We start from the raw sequence: 21123 nt of genomic DNA, 5'->3' as shown, positions 1-21123 counted from the left end.
GGAGTGGGTTGCCATTTCCTTCTCCAACGCATGAAAGTGGAAAGTGAAGTCACTCAGTTGTGTCTGAGTCTTAGCGACCCCATGGACTGCATAGGGGGATGCATTTGTTAAAATTCATCAGATCCTGAGAGTAAATTTTACCTCAAAAAAAGCAACCATAAACTCTGATTAATGATATACAGCTTATGAATTTAAAGGTGAAGTGTATGGCTATTTGGAAATAATAAGATAGGTTCATGAACAAATAGAGGTAGGCAAATAGGTACAGGATAAAGCACACTGAGCAAAATATTACAGAATCCAGGTAGCAGATACATGAGTTCCACAGCATAAATTCTTTCATCTTTTCCATATACTTGAAACTTTTCATAATAGAAAAACAAAAAACAAGTCCACTGTTTGTTTAAAAAGGGTAAAACCTTTTTGTTTAAAAAAACATTTTTAAAATTTAAAAAACAAATTTTTTAAATTAAAAAAAAAAAGCAATTTGTTTAAAAATTGGTCCATACTCTGATCTGGACCATAAAGGAGTTAGAAAAAGAACAAAGCCCAAAGTCAGTGAAAGGAAATAATAAAAATCAGAGGAAAATAATAGATTTAAAAAACAATAGAAAAGATAAATATAATCTAGAGCTGGGAAAAGATAAAAATCAACAAACCTCTAGCCAGACTCAAGAAAAAAGGAGTAGACCCGAATGAGAAATGAAAGAGGAAGAGCCACAACTCTTAGTACAGACAGATACAGACTCATAGGAGAAGACCAACGAACTGGACTAATCCAATATAAAACCAACTAGACAGCAATTAGAAGTTTTTTTAAACCACTATTTTTAGCAGAATACTTGAGCACAAATTGCTTTTGTAGTTAGGGGGAGAATTCCAATAAAACTGTTCCTGTTAAAGTTAATAAAACAACAAGAACAAAAATAAACTAGGTCAGATCAGGTCACTCTTATCCTCCAAATATTCCAGGCCTTCAGCTCGTCGCAGAATCAAGCGCACACCTCCCAAGATGACGTCACAGCCCTTTCACTGCCTCACTCAGCCCATTCTCCCAGCCACACCTCCTCTGAGAACACACTGGCAGAGGGAACCACAGCCATAAACTATAAACTCCCTCAAAGTCTTCTCTGTATTCCCCAAACAACTTAGAATCATTCCTCTAACAGAAGGAAAAAAATGCTTTTTATATTCAGCTGAGTTTTATCAGTTGAACTATATAAAAGTGAGATACAGCTGAAAAAATGGACTGGCATTGCATGGAAGCTTTTACATTTAAAACTAGAGTTTAAAGAGTTTTTAGATTTGAATGAGCACCAATTAGCTGTAGGTATATTTCAAGTTCAAAACTGAAATACTGGCAAACCACCACTGATCATTGCTCGAGAACCTTCAGTTCAAGATGGTGACCTGAGCACAAACAGGTCTTCCTTGCCACGTCAATTCCCCGGAAAGGGAGAACACTTGTGTGGAAGTTAATTAGCCCACAGTGCTTTTTTAAAGGTGCTAAGTAGTGGATTTTCCCATCTCGCAACTTTTCCTCCAGCTTGTTCCAAGACCCTTTCCAGATTACAGCAGCCCCTCCTCAACCCGGTAGGCACCCAGCCTACAGTTCGCAGGGGGAGCAGGTTACCTTTGCATCAGCGATGTCCACGAAGTTGTACTTGTCGGTGAGCCGGAGGTAGTGAACGTTGAGAGGAGTGCCCAGAGCTTCCAGTGCCTCAGGGTGGCTGTGCAGCTGCTCCAGGGCCAGCTGGTAATAAGAAGCTCTGGAAAACGTTTCTAAGTGGAAAACAGAGAGGTTACATGTATTTCCTTTACTGAACTTGTAGAAAGTTAAATGACACAATTCATGTACAACATGGAAAATAGGAACAAACATGAAATCAACAGGTGGAACTATTATTAAGGTCTATCTAATCCGTCCATTTTAGAGACACTAAAACATAGGAAGTCAGCATCTGCAGGGGTGTGGCAGGTGACCTTGAGCAAAGTATTTGATCCTTCCGTGTCAACTTCATTGCTTATTTCCTCACCTCATTCACTGCCTCCCTTCTTCACGTAAGGCGTCTGCTCAGACCTTCTTTAACTTTCTTTCTATTTCTATGTCCTGTGATATCTGAAGCAGAGTTGGGGCCAGAATCTAACTTGACTTCTGAACATTACTCCTTCTACTAAGAGGAAGGTCCTGATAAACCAGCAAAATATAGAGAGACTGCACCACCAAAAACAAAACCCTTAGGCCAAGTAATAGGACATGAAAATGCTAACTTGTCAAGTTTACAGATTTATGCCAACATTTCATGTAGATAAACTGCTCTCAGCCTCAGGTATCCTTGGTCCAAAGACTACTGGTAACTCCAGGAAGCACTTCCCTGAAAGCATCAGGTACGACAAGCCTCCCCAGGGAGAGACCAAAGGAAGCTAAGCTTCTCAAGTATGGTTGTCAGGTGGCAACAAGAAAGACTTGTAGGCCAGATCACAGTAATGGATGGGAAAGGCAGCTTGAGCCTGGAGAGGTCAAGGAGAATGCCCTTCCAGGATGGCCTCCCAGAAGAGGGCTGCAGGCGTGAACGAGGTCGCAGCCATGACAAACGGAGGAGCAGAGGCGGCATCCAGACCACCTTCCCTGAGCAATTCCTCCGTATCCCACAAGTTGTGAGACTGATTTAATTTTTACAACAACCTCACACGGAGGCCCTAAATATTACCCCTCATCACATAGATAACTCAGGCCCAGGAAGAAAACAGACTCCCCCATAAGGTCACACAGCTAGGCCAGAGCTGGGAGTTGTGATTCAACCCACGCAGTTGGTCGCAGAGCCCACTGGACTATCACTATCAGCTGACCCCAGCTCCCTCAGAAGGAAAGGCTGCCAGGCCCTCAACCTGAAAATGTATTCATTCCTGTCACATTCTGCCTCCGTTGCTCTGGCAGAGGGGCAGTGGTGCTGAGCTATTCCAGTCTGAATTATCCCTGGGAATGCTCATCTCTGGCCAACTCTAGACCCAGAGACCTCTGGGTCAGCCCTGAAGGAAAGTGGGGAAGAACGGGTGGAGGGAGCTGAGGCTATCTGCCTGGCTGTGGGTGATGCTCACGTCAGGGCAGGAAGTAACAGGGTGAGGAGCCAAGCCGGGCAGGCATAAAAGATCTTCAAAGAAAGTCAGTCTTTCTGCTGCTGCTTCGCAACCAGTAGCACTGAAATGCCCTTAAATGTCTCAGCTGCTCCCAATGATCGTGGTCTATCTTTACAAATTCAAATTTAGGTGCAGTGGGGCTGAAAGCCGCATCTGTCAGGATTTTGCCAGCCTGGACTCTGCTTTTATCTTCTGCTCCTGCCCCAGTCCCCAGCTCAAGGTGTCCCGTCTGCCACTAACTGAACAGCAGAGAATGGCAGGGTGAACAGGCTGAGGACACTGGAGAAAGCCAGTTTTCCACACCTGGGAACCATCTGGTAGCCCCCTTTCCTTTGTTCTTTACATAATCTCAGAAATCTTGATGGATCCCCTGTGTGTGCACAGGGGTGAAAGCCCATCTTGCTTTTTCAAGGCTTCTTACGCAAATGAGTCCTGTTCCTTTTATTTGTTCTTGTGGCTCCTGGGAAAACTGGGATTACAGGATGAGAAGGAAGCTATAGCCAATGGAATGGTATACTGGCTGCTCAAAATAGCCCTTTCCGTCTGTCTCTAATCTGCTGAAAGCATCTGAAGTATTTCCTTTGATGGAGGAAAGGGCCAAGAGAACTAGGAGGCGGCCTTGCCGTGGGCGCTTCACCGGATACTTACTCTGGACCAGGTAGTACAGGATGGCGCAGCTCCCACTAGCTGCCACTCCGGCGAAAAAGACCTGTTTCCCCAGAGGCATTGACATCCTGCTTCCTAGAGACTTAGGAACAAAAGATGTGAATTTATGGTGAGATTCAGGTTCGTGCCAAGGGTTCTGCCTGGACTGGGCCCCATGGGGAAGGGAAAGCTAAGGAGGAAGCCAGCAAGGAGGCAAGGCCGCCTTCCCTTTCAGAAGGCCAGGGCCAGTTCTGGAGTCCAAGTGAAAGTGCCCTCCGGAGGGTGGCCTGCATCCAGGACCGGGGCCACAGGGGCAAGGGCTGAGCACAGAGCAGGCATTCAGCCCTGCCGTCCTGATGGACAGAATGTGGCCCACGTGCCAAGTCCCACACAGCCAGGAAGCACAACCACTTTGTCTCACGCCGGCTGGTAAACAGGAAGCTTCTCCCTTTGTGGCAATAGCTGGTCTTGTAAGCCTACAAGCGGGCCTCAGCAGTCACTGGCTGCTTTCTTTCATATTTTGAGAAATGGCCCACCCCCTGGATAAGGAAACTGGCCATGACTTTCGGGCTGAATGAAGAGATGGAGAGGAGCCAGCTCAGCAAGTTCAGTGCACCAAACCCACTGCACTGGACTCAGATCAGCGAGTGTCTCCGCTAACCAACCTGAGTCAAGATGAACACATTCCCACTGTCTGCTCCTCCACTTTCTAGGCGATGGAGAGTAAGAACAGCTGCCTGCCTATCATTTCTGCAACCTGAAGGTAAATGAATCCTGAAGGTTCAGAAGAAGGCCTGTTGGAGAAAGTTCCTCATGTAGATACTCTTTCTGGAAACTGGTCATTAAACACACCCTCTGACAAGGCTAAAGTTGACCAGTTCTACACAGAAATATCAAACTCAGGGTTTAGATAAATCGAATTAAAATAAGTTTCAGATCATCCCTATACTGTTTACTCATATACTGTTTTGTTCAACTAAGGAAAGGGTACCAAAACTCCAAATCAGTGTCCTCTAATGCCGTGGGAGTCTTGGCTGTGCTCTCTGGTAGGTAAGGATATTTCTCAAAGTGGAGGGTAAACTCAATTACAGTAGTGTCATCTGGGAAAAAAACATTTAGTCTCACGATGAAAACAGGCAGAGCATCTCCAAAGAATGCATTAGTCAGATCTTGCTTAACGTGAAGGAGAGCTCAACAGGGTGTGGCAGTGAGCAGGAGTCATGCACAGCTTCCTACAGGGCTATCGTTTCTCAATTGAGCATGAGACGGGAGGAAAAGTCTTAAGCAATTCAGAGAAGAGCCACCACATCCCTGACGTGGTCTTGCAGCCAGCCACAAGTGAAGAGTGAGGACCAGGGGAACCCACAACTATTTGGGGAGAGACATCCATCTACTGTCTAACCTGAGGACACCGGAAGGCACCAGATGGGGAGCTAGGCCCCAGAACAGTCATTACCTTTGCCACTTCATAGCCCAGTTTCCTTGAAAACCATCTAAGGAAGGCTGCCCTGCAATCAGACAAAAACTACATTAGAAGAACTTTTTCAGGGAATTCCCCTGGTGGTCCAGTGGGTAAGCGTCCAGGCTCTCACTGCCAAGAGCCTGAGTTCAATCCCTGGTCAGGGAACTAACATCCGACAAGCTGCTTAGTGCAGTGAATGAATTAATGGATACATAATCACTTTCTCAAATACAGTTTTCTTTGGTTGATAGTTTTACACAGCTAAGACTTATTACCAGTCTAAGCTTTGGAGAAGTTAAGTTCTAAAATGAGCCTTATCTGGGTTTCCCCTCTTTCTCTTTTGCTATATTAAGAAGAAAAAACAAAGCCTGCTGGTTTCCTGTCAGCATACTGTGCACTCTGCATGTTCTCCTGCAGCAAACCAGAAACTGGTGCGGGAAGAGAGGGCATTCAACCTCAGCACACAGAATGTGGCCAGTCTGCAGCTACTGACATGGGATGCTTAGCCATGTAAGCTGTGCTCCATGGATTAAAACAGCTTTTCAGGGTTAAAAGAAAACAGCAATATAGTGAATGTCTATGTCGCCTTTAATGGTGCTGCTAACAGCTACTACTCATATCTCTTACTATTTATTATGTGCCTGGTGATATTCTAAAGTGAAAGGAAAGTGAAGTCGCTCAGTCGTGTCTAACTCTTTGCAACCCCATGGACTGTAGCCTACCAAGCTCCTCTGTCCATGGAATTTTCCAGGCAATAGTACTGGAGTGGATTGCCATTTCCTTCCCCAGGGGATCTTCCCAACCCAGGGATCGAATCTGGGTCTCCCGCATTGTCAACAGACGCTTTACCATCTGAGCCAGCACTGCACATATATTAATCCATTAAACTCTCACTACAACACCAGGAAGTAGAGGAACAAACTGCTGTTAAAACTGAGGCACAAAACGATTAAGTAAAATGCCCAGAATCTCACAAGTGTGTGAGTGGTAGCTCTGGGATTCAGGCCCAAGTAGTCCAGCTCCAGGGGCTGTGTCTTCACCTACCACAGTCCACTGACTAAGGTATCTGTCATTTCAGAAATACTGAGATGTGGGGGGAAAAAAATACATCTCGGCGTTATAATATATTCACAACATTCAGTGCAAAAGCCTTGTCAAGTGTGCTTTCCCTGCTATTTTTCAGACAAGAGCATAGCATGAATTCACACCTTTGTTCTTCCTTTAGCTTAGCAAACAGGTGTTGAGGGCCTGCCCTAGCCAGACTGATGGTGCTGGGGATATGGACAATTCCCACCAATTACAACACGGGGCCATGGAGCACAAGTGCACAGGCAGGCACACCCCTCTACCCTCCACCCACTCAGGGCGCCCCTCACAGGGTAAACAGCCTGGACTCATACATTTATCGGATGAGTTTCCAGTAGTAGGAAGTCCTATGCAGTACCTTGTTCTAACTTGCACAAAGGCCCCTGTGGGTGAGCAGCCCAGTTAGTGTGACCCAACACATGAGCAGGAGAGGAAGTAGCACCCAGGAAGTGGTCCGCCCTGCTTTCACAGAGGAAACCGACACAGAGCGGAGAGAGATGAAGGGGTGGGAAGAGGGCTTCAGGTTCACAGAAATGACAAGCAGAGGGAGGGCAGAGTGGCAGAACCAGAGCTGCAGAAGTACAGAAGGGGAACCATGGGAAACGGGTCTAGAAATGGAGGTGTTTGCTCAGAGAAGCATCTACTCTGTGTGGCTGGGTCGACTCTGCAGGAAAGAGCTGCAGAAAGGAGAGGGATGGGATAGGGCACAACCAGCCAGGTGACTTCTGCAACAGCCCAGCCTACAGCTCACACCAGAGTGTGAGGATCAAGAGGATGGTTTCTTAAAATATTTAGGACAGTTCTTATATATTTGCTAATTTATACACCAACTTCTTCTAAAAAGAATGATGGGGCTAACAAGGGTATTACATGTCAGAAGAGAAGTAAACAGATGGATAAGGAAATGACAAATGGAAAACAATTTTAAGAAGAAAAAACTGGGGTAAAGTTAGTACCCCAAACTATACACTGTCATGCACTAGCCATTTCCTCAAGGTGGCCACAGTCTTGACATCAAGCTTCCTATCTGCTCAGCAGAAAGGGGAGCCTAAGTAGCTACAAGGTCCAGAGCGTCCATGGAGGAACACCACCCTCCTAATACCATACCTGCTATCTCTCCCACGCGTGTTCAGAGAGGCAATCTCTCAAGTGGGTGGTGTTACAAACAGCACCCCTAGATCTTTTTATAAAATATCATAATCAAAACCACAATCACAGTCCAAGAAAAAAAAAGCATAAATAGAATCTCACAAGTGACCCAAATAGTGAGGACTTGCTACTCTGACTCTGTGGAGCGCTAAGGCAGTCAGGATCCACCTGGTCTCCAGGGAGCCACTGAGTGTGTCCAAGCAAGGAGAAGGGATTGGGATGGGAGAAAGGGGGGCTCAGTCTCTGCTCCTTTTTACCCAGCTTCAGTTTCCCTGCCTCATCAGCTAACTTTTGAATAAAGTATTCAGCAGCCCCTAATCTCACAAAAAAATTCAAAAAAGCTCTGTAAAACTAGAGACAGACTTTAGGCTACCTCCAGGAAGGTGACATTTTATATCTAAGTGTTTGATAAGAATTGAAGATTTTTTAACAAAGTGAAAATCTCCCAAGAAACTCAAATTCAATTACTCTTCTTATTGGTTGGTCACTAAGTTGTGTCTGACTCTTTGCAACCACAGGACTGTAGCCCATCAGACTCCTCTGTCCATGGGAATTCTCTAGGCAAGAATACTGGAGTGGGTTGCCATTTCCTTCTCCAGGGGATCTTCTTGACCCAGGGATCGAACCCACATCTCCCACATTGGCAGGTGAATTCTTTATCACCGAGCCACCAGGAAGCCCTCAATTAGCCTACTACACAGCCAAGAAGAATTTTTTTTTTTTTGCTTTACAATTAACTAAGAGGAAAGGGTTGCAACTCATTTTGAAGATTAAGGGATGGTTAGCCACGGGAAGGTGGAACAAAGTACAGGCAAGATGTGTCCAGAAAGCAGTCCTAATAGCTCTGTTCTGACACACAAAGGGTACTTGGGCCCCAGTGGTTTCAAAGTACTGATCCCCTTTCTAGAATCAAAATGTGAGAGCTGGCATAGGGTTGGAGACTACCTCCTGGCTGCTCCCCTCAAGCCCCTGCAGATGAAGGAGGTCTGCAGAAGTCTCAGCAGCAGGGTGGACAGAAGAACCCCTGAGGGTTCGAGCCACAGAAAAATACCTGAGCTGGAAGGAGGGAAGCAGTCTCACGGTGCAATCTCAACCTTTGCACGTCAGAATCCCCTGAGGACAGCTTAGAGTCACGTAGCTCTTCCATAGCAGAGCAATGACGTCCGTCTGTCTGACCCTGCAAGTCATGGTCCTTCCACTGAGTGACAAAACACACATTACAGATCATAGATTTCAGAATAATCAGATTCTCACACAGGTGGTATGTGCTGTCCAAAAGCCACTCTAAAGTTCACGTGTCAATATATCCCCAAGTCATCATTTCAAGGGTCAAGACAGAGAGAACACTGCTCAGAAAATACTGGATGGAGGAGAGGCAGGTCTTCCCATCTGTTGAATGACACTGCCTACAATACTGCCACTCTTAGAAGACTACACATCCTTCCAGCCTTTAGAAAATCAAACCATGAGAGGAAGAGAGGGCAGAGGAGGGGAGGACATCCGACTTAAGAAAACCGACATGAAAAAATTAAGGCAGTAAGAAATAAAGTGAAAGAACAGGAAGGACTAGACCAAAAAAGACCAAAAAGAGACAAAAAATAAAATATAAGAAAAGAAGTGTGACTAGCAAAAAAGAAAACTGGGGCTAAATTTTAAAAGAATGAAATGTAGTGTTTTGAGGTAAGGGAGACAAAAGAGGCTAAAAACAAAAACCAAAAATACAGCAGCATGCAAATAAATGTGATTAAAAGATGTTTTAAATTAAAAGACAATAAATATTCTCCCCCAAAATAAATAAAAGTTAAGTGATGGCTTTGTTAGAGGGAATCCATTTACAGTGTTTACATTATGTATATTAGATTATCACAGTTGTATATTTTAAATATCTGACAATTTTGTCAATTATACCTCAATAAAAATGAGAAATGAAAAAAAAAAAAAAAGGTGATCATGTTAAAATGAGACCAGGAAGGTGGAGCTCTAGTCCATTTTGACTAATATCCTCATAAGAAGAGGAAGAGACATCAGGGATGCAGGTGTGCAGAGAAAACGACGTGAAGAGGCAGCAAGGGGACCACCTGCGAGCCAAGGAGAGCGGCCTCAGAGGGAGCCATCCACCTACACCTTGGTCTTGGTTCTCCCAGCCTCCAGAACTCTGACAATATAAATTTTTGTTGTTTAAACCCCTTCCCTGAATCAAAAGACTACGAAGGTAAACATTTTAAAAATTAAGCTTTCTAACCAGTTTTGGCTCTGGAGTCTTAGAATAACCAAGTGTTTCTAGAAGAAAACTTTCTGTTCTGAACTCAGGATAATCATGAGGAAAGAACCTGGCAGGAGGCAACTTTCCCCCGGGTAAAGGTGAGTTAGGAATGCTGATAAAAGGCTGTCCAGTGTTGATAATAGATTCAAGTACCTGGTAGTGATTCCAGGAAAACAGTGACTACCTGGAAGAGATCCTGGTGCCAATAAAAAGGACTGCGCTCAGTCGCTCAGTTGTTTCTGACCTGTGACACCATGGACTACAGCCCGCCAGGCTCCTCTGTCCATGAAGTTTTCCAGGCAAGGATACTGCAGTGGGTTGCCATTTCCTACTCCAACGGATCTTCTTAACCCAGGGACTGAACCTGCGTCTCCTGCACTGGCAGGTGGATTCTTTACCACTGAGCCACCTAGAAAGCTCCTTAACATTTTTTTTTTTAAATAATGAAATATAGGATGAAAACAAAATGTAGCTTAAGAGGGCACCAGGCGACCTGACATGAAATTTTTAAATCCCATTTAAAACACCTATAAAAACACACACAAGAAAAGACAGAAAGCAGAGCCTACTTCAGACAGTAATATATTACTAAAATCTGGGAGAAAGTTCCACTAACTAGTGTGAAAGAAGACACAGTTCAGTGGCCAACCGCAGCCCCACCTACCTCTGAAGGGTAAGAGCACAGCTGCCAGGAAGTGCGTGGGAAGAAGGCGCAGCCCTTCACCTCTCTCCACCCCCAGCCCAGGGTTCCTGGGTTTGCAGCAATCAGGAAACAGGCAGCCAGCCCCACACTGGGTGAGCCCTGACAGCCACGATCCCTTCCCCATCCAGTTTCAGAGGCTACAATCCTAGTCAGTAAAACTTCACAGCAAGTAGAGAAAGGACTGGCACTGGCAACAATTTACTCCAAGAAATAAAATAATATGAAGAAGAGCATTGATTTGGACACATCCTTAGTTATTGAAAGACACTGCCTGTAAGAACCAAGTAAGATGGGCTTCCCTGTTGGCTCAGACAGTAAAGAATCTGCGTGAAATATAAGAGACCTGGGTTCAACCCCTGAGTTGGGAAGATCCCCTGGAGGAGGGCAAGGCAACCCATTCCGATATTCTTGCCTGGAGAATCCCCAGGGGCAGAGGAGCCTGGTAGGCTACAGTTCATGGGGTCACAAAAAGTCAGACACGACTGACTGACTAAGAACACACAAGATGGGAATAAAGAGACATCATGCTAAGAAGGAAACAGAAGAAACTCAGGTAAGATTCCAAGGAAACTCGAAAATGCAACAGCACACCTGACACTGAAGTGAAGTCACTCAGTCGTGTCCGACTCTTTGTGACCCCATGGACTGTAGCCCACCAGGCTCCTCAATCCATGGAATTTTCCGGGCAAGAGTACTGGAGTGGGTTGCCATTTCCTTCTCCAGGGGATCTTCCCAACCCAGGGATTGAACCCAGGTCTCCTGCATTGCAGGCATATGCTTTACCATCTGAGCCACCCTGACATTAGCGCTTGAGAAAAACATCAGAATTAACATGACCAGAAAAGCTGAATTCATAATAAGGAAGTTACATTCAAGAAGTTACATTCAAGTCTTCCCTTGAAGACTGGCCCAGTGGCCCAGTGGTTAAGACTCCATCTTCCAATGCATGGGGTGCATGTTTGATCCTTGGTTGATCACAGAACTAAGATTTCACATGTTATGTGGTGTGGCCAAAAGTTAACAAAAGTTTTCCCATAATGTACAATAAAAGAGCAAAAACAGAGTAAATGACAAATGCCAATTTCAGAACTAAGATCTAACAAACCTGATCATCATAACTGCTGTTAAACTGAAGACAAGACAAAACAGAATTATACTAGAAGAAAACAAAATTGAAAAAAGACAAAAATGTACATCATCTTCCAGATCTATTCACCAACCCTCACTGGCAAAAACTTTTTATTACAGGGGGAGAAAAAAAATCTCAGTACCCTAAAACAGTATACCCATAAATGACAATAAATTTCCCAAGACAAAAGAATAATAACAATAAATTCCTGGGAAGCACTGAGTGTAATCCAAGACCTCTAAAACCAGGAATTCCCTGGCAATTCAGTGATTAAGACAGCTCTTTGACTGCTAGGGGCGCTGGTCAAGGAACTAAGATCCCACAAGCCATGTGGTATGGCCAAGAACAAACAAACAAACAAAAACTTTACAGCCAATCAAACTCTGTGAAGACAGAGGAAGTCATTATGTATTTGGAAAGAACCCAGATGTTACATAATCCACATAGCCTTCCTGAAACATTAAAGATATATTACATTTTATCAAAAAACAAATCCAAATTATCTAGGAAAAAAAGTGTATTAGGAAAGACAGTATGCAATTAATTAGATTTAATTAGATCTAGATGAACTCCGGGAGTTGGTGATGGACAGGGAGGCCTGGTGTGCTGTGATTCATGGGGTCGCAAAGAGTCGGACATGACTGAGCAACTGAACTAACTAACTAGATCTAGATTTAATTAGATCCAATTAATTAGATCTAAAAAATTATTGTTTATGCTGTTACAAAATGAATTAAAACATCTAAAACTTTTAAAAAGATATATATAATATTCAAATTTATAACATGGCCTAAAATTCCACATAATATATATAAAACATAAGTAAAATCATGCTGAAGCCCCCAATCATCATAACTTATTCCATGGTGCAACCTGCAAGGCTCCTCTCTCCATAGAATTTTCCAGGGAAAAATACTAGAGTGGGTTGCCTTTCCCTTCTCCAGGGGATCTTCCCAATCCAGAGATCAAACCCAGGTCTCCTGCATTACAGGCAGATTCTTTATCATCTGAGCCAAATTGGAGTACAAGTACTATTACTTTTCTTGATGTTGATACAGAAGTTAATAGAATTAAAAGCATATGCAAATTCACAAAAGGAAGTAAAAGTCTGAGCCCTAAGAACAATATCATGTCAATTAAAATAAATGTGAAGGGTTTAGACTCTCGTATTGTGGTAAATAGGCTCCCAGGATGCCCTCAGTGAACCACGCTTCCTGGTATTCGCACCTTGATATGAATCGGGCCTGGTTCTAGGACTCCTTCAGCCAACAGAATGAGGCCAAACTGACCCTGCGGCAGTTCTATGCCTCAGCTTTGAGGAGGCCTGGCAGCTTTCACTTCAGCACTGTTGGGAGTCCCAAGCCATCATATAAAAAGTATGGTTACTCTGCCCTACTGTAGAGATCACATAAAAAGAGTAAGTGAAGACGCCACAGGTAAGGGAGAGGACTGAGACTACATAGTAGGTAGACAGATAAACAGTATGCCCCACTGTCCCAAGAACTATCCCTGCACCAAGGCACTAATAACCACGTGAATGAGCCTTCGTGGACATTCTAGTCCTAGTGAGCCACCAGATGACTGCAGTACCAGCTGAATAACCATGGAACAGAAGAACTATCCAGCTATTCCAACTATAAATCAGGAGAGTTATCAAAATAGTTCTAGCTTAAAGCCACTAAGTTTCGAGATGGTTTGTTATGCAGCAACAGAGAACCAAAACGTCTTTTAAAAGCTTTTCTAAAAGGATTTTTAAAAAATCAACTCTTTCAAATTTACATTATTTTTAAGAGTAACAATCTAAAATGCAATGAAGGCTTAAAAACAGAAGACTTGGCATATTCATACAAAAACAAAGCAGAGTGGAAACAAAGAGTCAGTTCAAGGCAAAAAGCACTACTTGGGATAAAAATAGACAAAAATACAATAGTTATAAAAATTGGTGGCAAACAACACTAAAATATACTGCCAAAAACAACTAAAGATAAAATTTAAAAAACTGAAAACCACCATAGTAGGAGACCAACATGTCATTTCCCATCTTTAACAAATCCAATTAACAAAAAAGCAATCGAGAACAGGGAATTTGCATAATTTTTTTGAACCTTGCAAGCTCAATGTGTGTGTGTATCGATACATATTTGAACATACTGAAACTTTGCAGTGTCTTAACAGGCGGCATTCCTTCCATAAGGCTTTGTGGGACTGATGCAAACATTCTCCTGTTTTCACTGCCCAACCCTGTGACAACTTCTTGGAGAATAAATCTGTATGGCTCATGAGAGGGCAAAACAAGTATAAATCAGTAATTAGATGTCTTAAACCAATTAATCTGAGCCATTGTGGAAATTCATCTCATACTATTACAAGTGGCTATTATCCTTAATTTTGAAGATAAAATGGTAAAATTTTGAAACTGAGTTTTAAATAAGAAGATGGAAGAACATAAATCAGTTTAATACCATTTTCATTAAGAATAAAACAAACTAACAATGTTAACAGTGGTTATCCATTCAATCAACAGATATTTTTCCTCCAAAATACCAAGCATCATATTGTGCACTGGAAATACAGTAGAAAGCAAGACAGTTGTTTGTGGATTTTACACTGTAGTGGGAGGAGATATACAATAAACAATAAGACTATTTTAGTTAGTGATGAATACTTTAGGAAAAAATAGTGTCAAGAGAATGAGAAGACAAGCCACAGACTAGGAGGAAATATTTGCAAAAGACGTATCTGATAAAAGACTTTTATCTAAAATATACAAAGAATCATAAAACTCATTAAGAAAACGAATTAATTAAAAATGGGCAAAATTTTTGAACAGTTCAACAAAAAGAAATTCAGATGACATAAGCATTCAAAAGACAATGTCAAATGTTACTAGGAAATTACAAATTGAAACAACGAGATACCATTATGTATCTATTAGAACTACTAAAATCCAAAACATTGACAACACTAAATGCTGGATGTGGAACAACCACTGCTGGTGGGAGTGTACCTCCACTTTGGAGGACAGTTTGACAGTTCCTTACAAAAGTATGCTACTCACTTACTTACATATGTACAACATAAACGTGACATGCTAGAGTATGAAAATGGGAAAGAGCAACTTCAGCTGTGGAGTGAGGGAAGGCCTCTCTACCAAGTTCGGAGTTGAAACTGAAGGAGTAATCTGAAAACCAGGGGAAGGGCTAAGGCCCTAAAGCACCCAGCAGCTTGGTTTGTTCAAAGCAGCAGGAAGCAGACTAGTGTGGTAAATGAGGGTGGGCAGGGTCTTTACCACATAAAGCTTTGTAGGGTATGCTATTGAGTTTGAATTTTATTCCAAGTATAATGAGAAACTGCTGAAGATTTCTATCAGGTTTTGTTTTGGGGGGTGTACTTTTTAGACTTCTCTAGAAGGGGAAAGACGGAAGGAGAAAGTCTAATTACAAGCCTATTGCAGCAGTCCACACTGAAGATGATGGCAACGAGAAGATGAGCTGGTAGCAGTGGAGACGCAAAGAAGGCAACAGATGTCTGATAGGAAGCAAAATAACAAGGGTGCAGGACAAGGCACGTAGCAGACGGACTTCACAGAATTTATCATCACACGTAAACCTCTTCACAAATACCTTGAGCATTCAAAACTACCATGCAGTTAGAATTTAGAAATGATAAAAAAGAGTCTTGGGAGAAAGCTTTAAACAGTAAACTAGGATTCCTAAAATGTGAACATCAACATTTTAAGAATCCATGAACTAAAATGGACGGGAATGGGCGAATTTAATTCAGATGAACATTATATCCACTACTGTGGGCAAGAATCCCTTAGAAGGAATAGAGCAGCTCTCATAGAAAACAAGAGTCTGAAATGCAGCACTTGGATGCAATCTCAAAAATGACAGAATGATCTTGGTTCGCTTCTAAGGCAAACCATTAACATCACAGTAATCCAAGGCTATGTCCCAACCTCTAATGCTGAAGAAGCTGAAGTTGAACAATTTTATGAAGACCTACAAGACCTCCTAGAACTAACACCAAAAAAAGATGTCCATTTCATCATAGGGGACTGGAATGCAAAAGTAGGAAGTTAAGTGATAACTGGAATAATAGGCAAGTTTGGCCTTGGAGTACAAAATGAAGCAGTACAAAGGTTAACAGAGTTTTGCCAAGAGAACACACTGGTCATAGCAAACACCCTCTTCCAACAAGACAAGAGACAACTCTACATATGGACATCACCAGACGGTCAGTACCAAAATCAGACTGATTATATTTTTTGCAACCAAAGATGGAGAAACTCTGTACAGTCAGCAAAAAATAAATAAATAAATAAATAAAAGACCTGGAGCTGCCTGTGGCTCAGATCACTAGCTCCTTACTGAAAAATTCAGGCTCAAAATGAAGAAAGTATGGAGAACCACTAGGCCATTCACGTATGGCCTAAATCAAATCCCTTATGATTATAAAAGGGCTTCCCTTGTAGCTCAGTCAGTAAAGAATCTGCCTGCAGTGCAGGAGACCAGGGTTCAACCCATGGGTTGGGAATATCCCCTGGAGAAGGAAATGGCAACCCACTCCAGTATCCTTGCCTGGAAAATCTCATGGACACAGGAGCCTGGTGGGCTGCAGTCCATGGGGTCGCAAAGAGTTGGGCACGACTGAGCAACTAACACTTACTTACTTTAAAATTATACAGTGGAGGTGACGAATAGATTCAAGGGACTAGATCTGGTACACAGAGTGCCTGAAGAACTATGGACAGAGGTCTGCAACACTGTACAGGAGGTAATGACCAAAACCATACCCAAAAAAAGGAAATTCAAGAAGGCAAGGTGGTTGTCTGAGGAGGCCTTACAAATAGCTAAGAAAAGAGAAGCAAAAAGCAAAGGAGAAAGTGAAAGATATACCCAACTGAATGCAGAGTTACAAAAAACAGCAAGGAGAGATAAAAAAGCCTTCTCAAGTGACCAATGCAAAGAGAGAGGAAAACAACAGAATGGGAAAGACTAGAGATTTCTTCAAGAAAATTGGAGATACCAAGGGAACATTTCAAACAAAGATGGGCACAATAAAGGACAAAAATGGCAAGAACCTAACAGAAGCAGAGGATATTAAAAAGAGGTGGTAAGAATACACAGAAGAACTGTACAAAAAAGCTCTTAATGATCTAGATAACCATGATGGTGTGGTCACTCACCTAGAGCCAGACATCCTGGAGTGTGAAGTCAAGTGCGCCTTAAGAAGCACTACTACGAACAAAGCTAATGGAGGTGATGGAATTCCACCTGAGCTATTTCAAATCTTAAAAGATGATGCTGTTAAAAGATGATGCTGCTCTCATTATGCCAGCAAATTTGGAAAACTCAGTGGTACCCACAGGACTGGAAAAGGTCAGTTTCCATTCCAATCCCAAAGAAAGGCAATGCCAAAGAATGTTCAAATTACTGTACAATTACACTCATTTCACATGCCAGCATAATTATGCTCAAAATTCTCCAAGCTAGGCTTCAACAGTACATGAACCAAGAAATTCCAGATGTACAAGCTGGATTTAGAAAAAGCAGAGGAACCAGAGATGAAATTGCCAACATATGCTGGATCATAGAAAAAGCAAGGGAATTCCAAAAAAACATCTACTTCTGCTTCATTGACTATGCTGAAGCCTTTGATGGTGTGGATCATAACAAACTGTGGAATATTTTTAATGAGATGGAAGTAACAAACCACCTTTCCTGCCTCCAGAGAAACCTGTATGCAGGACAAGAAGCAACAGTTAGAACCAGATATGGAACAACAGACTGCTTCAAAATTGAGAAAGGAGTTCATCAAGGATATATATTGTCACCCTGCTTATTTAACTTACATGTAGAGTACACCACATGAAATGTTGGGCTGGATGAATCACAAGCTGGAATCAAGACTGCAGGGAGAAATATCAACAACCTCAGATATGCAGATGACACCACTTTAAAGATAAAAAGTGAACAGGAACTAAAGAACCTTGTGATGAAGGTGAAAGAGGAGAGAGAAAAAGCTGACTTAAAACTCAACATTCAAAAAACTAAGATCATGGCATCTGGTCCTATCACTTCATGGCAAATAGATGGGGAAAATGTAGAAAGTGTCAGATTTCATTTTCCTGGGCTCCAAAATCACTGTGGATGGTGACTGTAGACACAAAATTAAGATGCTTGCTGCTTGGAAGAATAGTTATGAAAAACCTAGACAGTGTATTAAAAGCCAGACACATCACTTTGCCAACAAAGGTCCATATAGCCAAAGCTAAGGTTTTTTCAGTAGTCATATATGGATATGAGAGTTGGGCCATAAAGAAAGCTGACTGCCAAAGATTTGACGCTTTCAATCTGTGGTGCTGGAGAAGACTCTTAAGAGTTCCTTGGACAACAAGGAGATCAAACCAGTTAATCCTAAAGGAAATCAATCCTGAGTATTCACTGGAAGGACTGATGCTGAAGCTGAAGCTCCAATACTTTGGCCACCTGATGTGAAGAGCCAACTCACTGGAAAAGCCCTGATGCTGGGAAAGATAGAGGGCAAGAGGAGAAGGGGAGACAGAGGATAAGATGGTTGGATGGCATCACTGACTCAATGGACATGTGTTTGAACAAACTCAGGGAGATGGTGAAGGACAGAGAAGCCTGGCGTGCTGCAGTTCATGGGGTCGCAGAGTTGTACACAACTTAGCAACTGAACAACAAGGATTCCTAAATCTGACTACTTGTGATGTCTCATCTGTTTGAACAAAATACATTTCAAGACCATTCTACCAAAGATTTGAAAACACAGCAAGATAACTGAGTATTTTCCAGCATCCAAAACTTCAAATAATAGACTGATTCATAACTATTTTGCAAGTATGAGTAAGGCAAACCCTATAAAACATTTACTTCAGCATTTCTATTAAAAGCTCCCATTTTATAAAAAGAAAAGTAACATAGTTTGTCATGGGGGATTAGATGATTTCGAATCTGGGAGTCTGTGGTCTCCTCTATTATCCCTGAAGTCCTCCGCTTATTTGCACAAACTCAGTTCTCTGTTTCCTGTTGCCTCTCTGGCCAGGCCCCTTCAGTTTCTCGCGTCATCTTTCGTCCTCTCGCCATCTTATATTCTCCCTTATTCTGTGTTAGGGACAGAACTTGCCCTCCCACGGCCCACCCACCACATTCATATGTTGAAGCCTTAATACTCAGAATGTAATTGTATTTGAAAATAAGGTCTTTAAAGAGGTAATTAGGGCTTCCTTGATAGCTCAGTTGGTAAAGAATCTGCTTGCAGCGCAGGAGACCCCGGTTTGATTCATGGGTCAGGAAGATCAGCTGGAAAAGGGATAGGCTACCCACTCCAGTACTTTGGGGCTTCCCTTGTGGCTCAGCTGGTAAAGAATCCACCTACAGTGCAGGAGACCTGGGTTTGATCGCTGGTTGGGAAGATCCCCTGGAGAAGGGAAAGGCTACCCACTCCAGTGTTCTGGCCTGGAGAATTCCATGGACTGTATAGTCCATGGGGTGGCAAAGAGTTGGACACAACTGAGCGACTTTCACTTTCTTTTTCACTTCAAAGAGGTAATTAAGTTAAAATGAGGTCGTTAGGGTAAGCCCTAATCCAATAATGACTGGTGTCCTTATAAGATGAAATTTGTACAGGGACACGTAGGCAAACGGAGGAAGGACCGAGTGAAGACAGATGGAGAAGGTGGCCATCTACAAGCAAAGGAGAGAGGCCTCAGAAGAAACCAAAATTGGTTACACCTCTAGAACTGTGAGGAAATCAATTTATGTTGTTTAAGCCATCCAGGCTGTTGTGTTTTGTCATGGTGGTCATAACAAACTAACATACACCATTTCCCCTCTTTCACCAAATTTCATTCCCATCAAAATCTTCACCTAAGATGTTATTCAGTGACTTGAGTCTGGGTCTACTAAGATTCCTAAATTTCTGTCTCTAGGCCAGGCATCCCTGGGAGCTTAAACTAAGTCTCTCTTCAACACTTATCCATATCCCCAAGTGAGCTCCTTTCCCTCCTCTCCTCTCCATGCCAGCTCTCCCTTACCTGAATTCCCTACTGCAGTGGATGGAACCGACACAGGCAGTTCCTGCAGATAAGTAAGGCATCCAGGAGTCATCTTCATAAAAACAAAAATAGCTACCACATATTTACTAAACATGTGAGAGCTCTACACACATCTCCTCAAAGAAACCAGAACACTCATACACTGCTGCTAGAGTATAACCACCATGGACAACTATTTGACAGTATCTACTAAAGTGTACAGGTACATACCCAATAACTCAGAAATCCCACTCCAAGATACACAGAAAAACATACATCAAAAAGCACATACAAGAATGTTCATAGCCATATTATTTATAATAGGCCCCAAATAAGAATGGAGAAGAAAACAGCAATGAAAATGAACAAGTGAGAATAAACCTTACAAACACTATATTGAGCAAGAGAAGTCTGGATCCAATATTGCACACTGAATAATTCTCAGCACATAAAATGTTTTTCCTCCCCAAACAGTGCATGCGTGTGTGTGTGTGTACACACGCACGCACGGTAAAAAAACACACAACATACGATGACATCAGCAATAAGGCACAGTAACAGACCCCAGCCTCCATCTCCCAAGAAAGAACAATTAGCCAGCTATCCATAAAAGAAAATAGCTCCTGGGGAGTTCACGGAGTCACCTAAGAACCATCAGCAACATAGTAGAAGAAAAAGCCTGAGAATAACTGCACAAAAAAGGTAAAAAGATTGATTTGCCTTTACCAGCCCATCCCCAGGCCTGCATTGCTCAGTGCTAAGAGGGAAGGAACTTCCCCATGGGAGAGAGTTCTCCTTACCAGGAAAAGGGAAGCAGGTGAGCAACCAGCTTTCCCAGCCTTCCAGGGCACTGCACATAGGATCTGCTGCAGTTTCACCCCACCAGAGACTAGCAAAGCTGACCTGTATAGAGAGGGCTCAGAAAGGGAGGAAGGGCCAGGGCTTCAGCCATGCAGCAGGAGTAACACAGTTCCCAGTGGCCTGATCTGCAGAAGATCCCAGAAGCCTTCACCTCTGAGGACAACAACAGGCCTTGTGGACACTGCAGATCTGGCATCTTCATCCCTGAGGACTTCACTGTGGACCCCAGCAGATGGCTCCAGGCAGGACCCTGGTAGCTTTCACAGCTGACAAAACCAATAGCCAGTACAGCCACTGTGGACCCCCTGCAGGCTTCACCACTGAGATTCTCACCCGTAGGTTTTTTCATATTCACAGTCAACAGGGCCCATGTCCCTCCCTATTCCTTCCCCCAACCTCCTGCTTGAGCCCAGGATCCTCACCAGCAGCCAACTCTGGCTGCTACTGCTGCATGAGAGCAAGGCCCCAGCCTGCCCCATGGCTAGTCCTGGCAGCCACACACATGCACATCAACAGGTAAGGCCCACATAAGACTCTGACTCCCGTCACGGGTCTGCACAGCTTCACATGCTGGCAGCTAGCCCCTGCAGGCCACTGGCCCCCGTTCCTGTCACAAGCCCCC

General features: G+C 43.1%; 1 protein-coding gene across 9 annotated transcripts in view; it reads right to left on the bottom strand.

The window, feature by feature from the left end:
* LOC104980385 (cytochrome c oxidase assembly factor 1 homolog) overlaps positions 1-21123 on the bottom strand; it is a 94419-nt gene that overhangs the window by 2066 nt on the left and 71230 nt on the right. For 4 of the 9 annotated variants that reach the window (XM_010829062.1, XM_010829064.1, XM_010829058.1 and 1 more), the window contains 3 exons: positions 5240-5291; positions 3787-3886; positions 1634-1782 (listed from right to left, as the gene is read on the bottom strand). In XM_010829062.1, coding sequence (XP_010827364.1) covers positions 1634-1782; positions 3787-3871 — 234 coding nt within the window. In that variant the 5' untranslated portion in view covers positions 3872-3886; positions 5240-5291. Of the gene's footprint in view, positions 1-1633; positions 1783-3786; positions 3887-4448; positions 4578-5239; positions 5292-21123 lie in introns of all 9 variants that reach the window. The other 5 variants (XM_010829063.1, XM_010829060.1, XM_010829066.1 and 2 more) reach the window with 2 other exon arrangements.

Source organism: Bison bison, unplaced genomic scaffold, assembly GCF_000754665.1.
Source record: "Bison bison bison isolate TAMUID 2011002044 unplaced genomic scaffold, Bison_UMD1.0 scf7180017864499, whole genome shotgun sequence".
NCBI lineage: Eukaryota > Metazoa > Chordata > Mammalia > Artiodactyla > Bovidae > Bison > Bison bison.
This window is presented reverse-complemented; position numbering and strand designations above follow the sequence as displayed.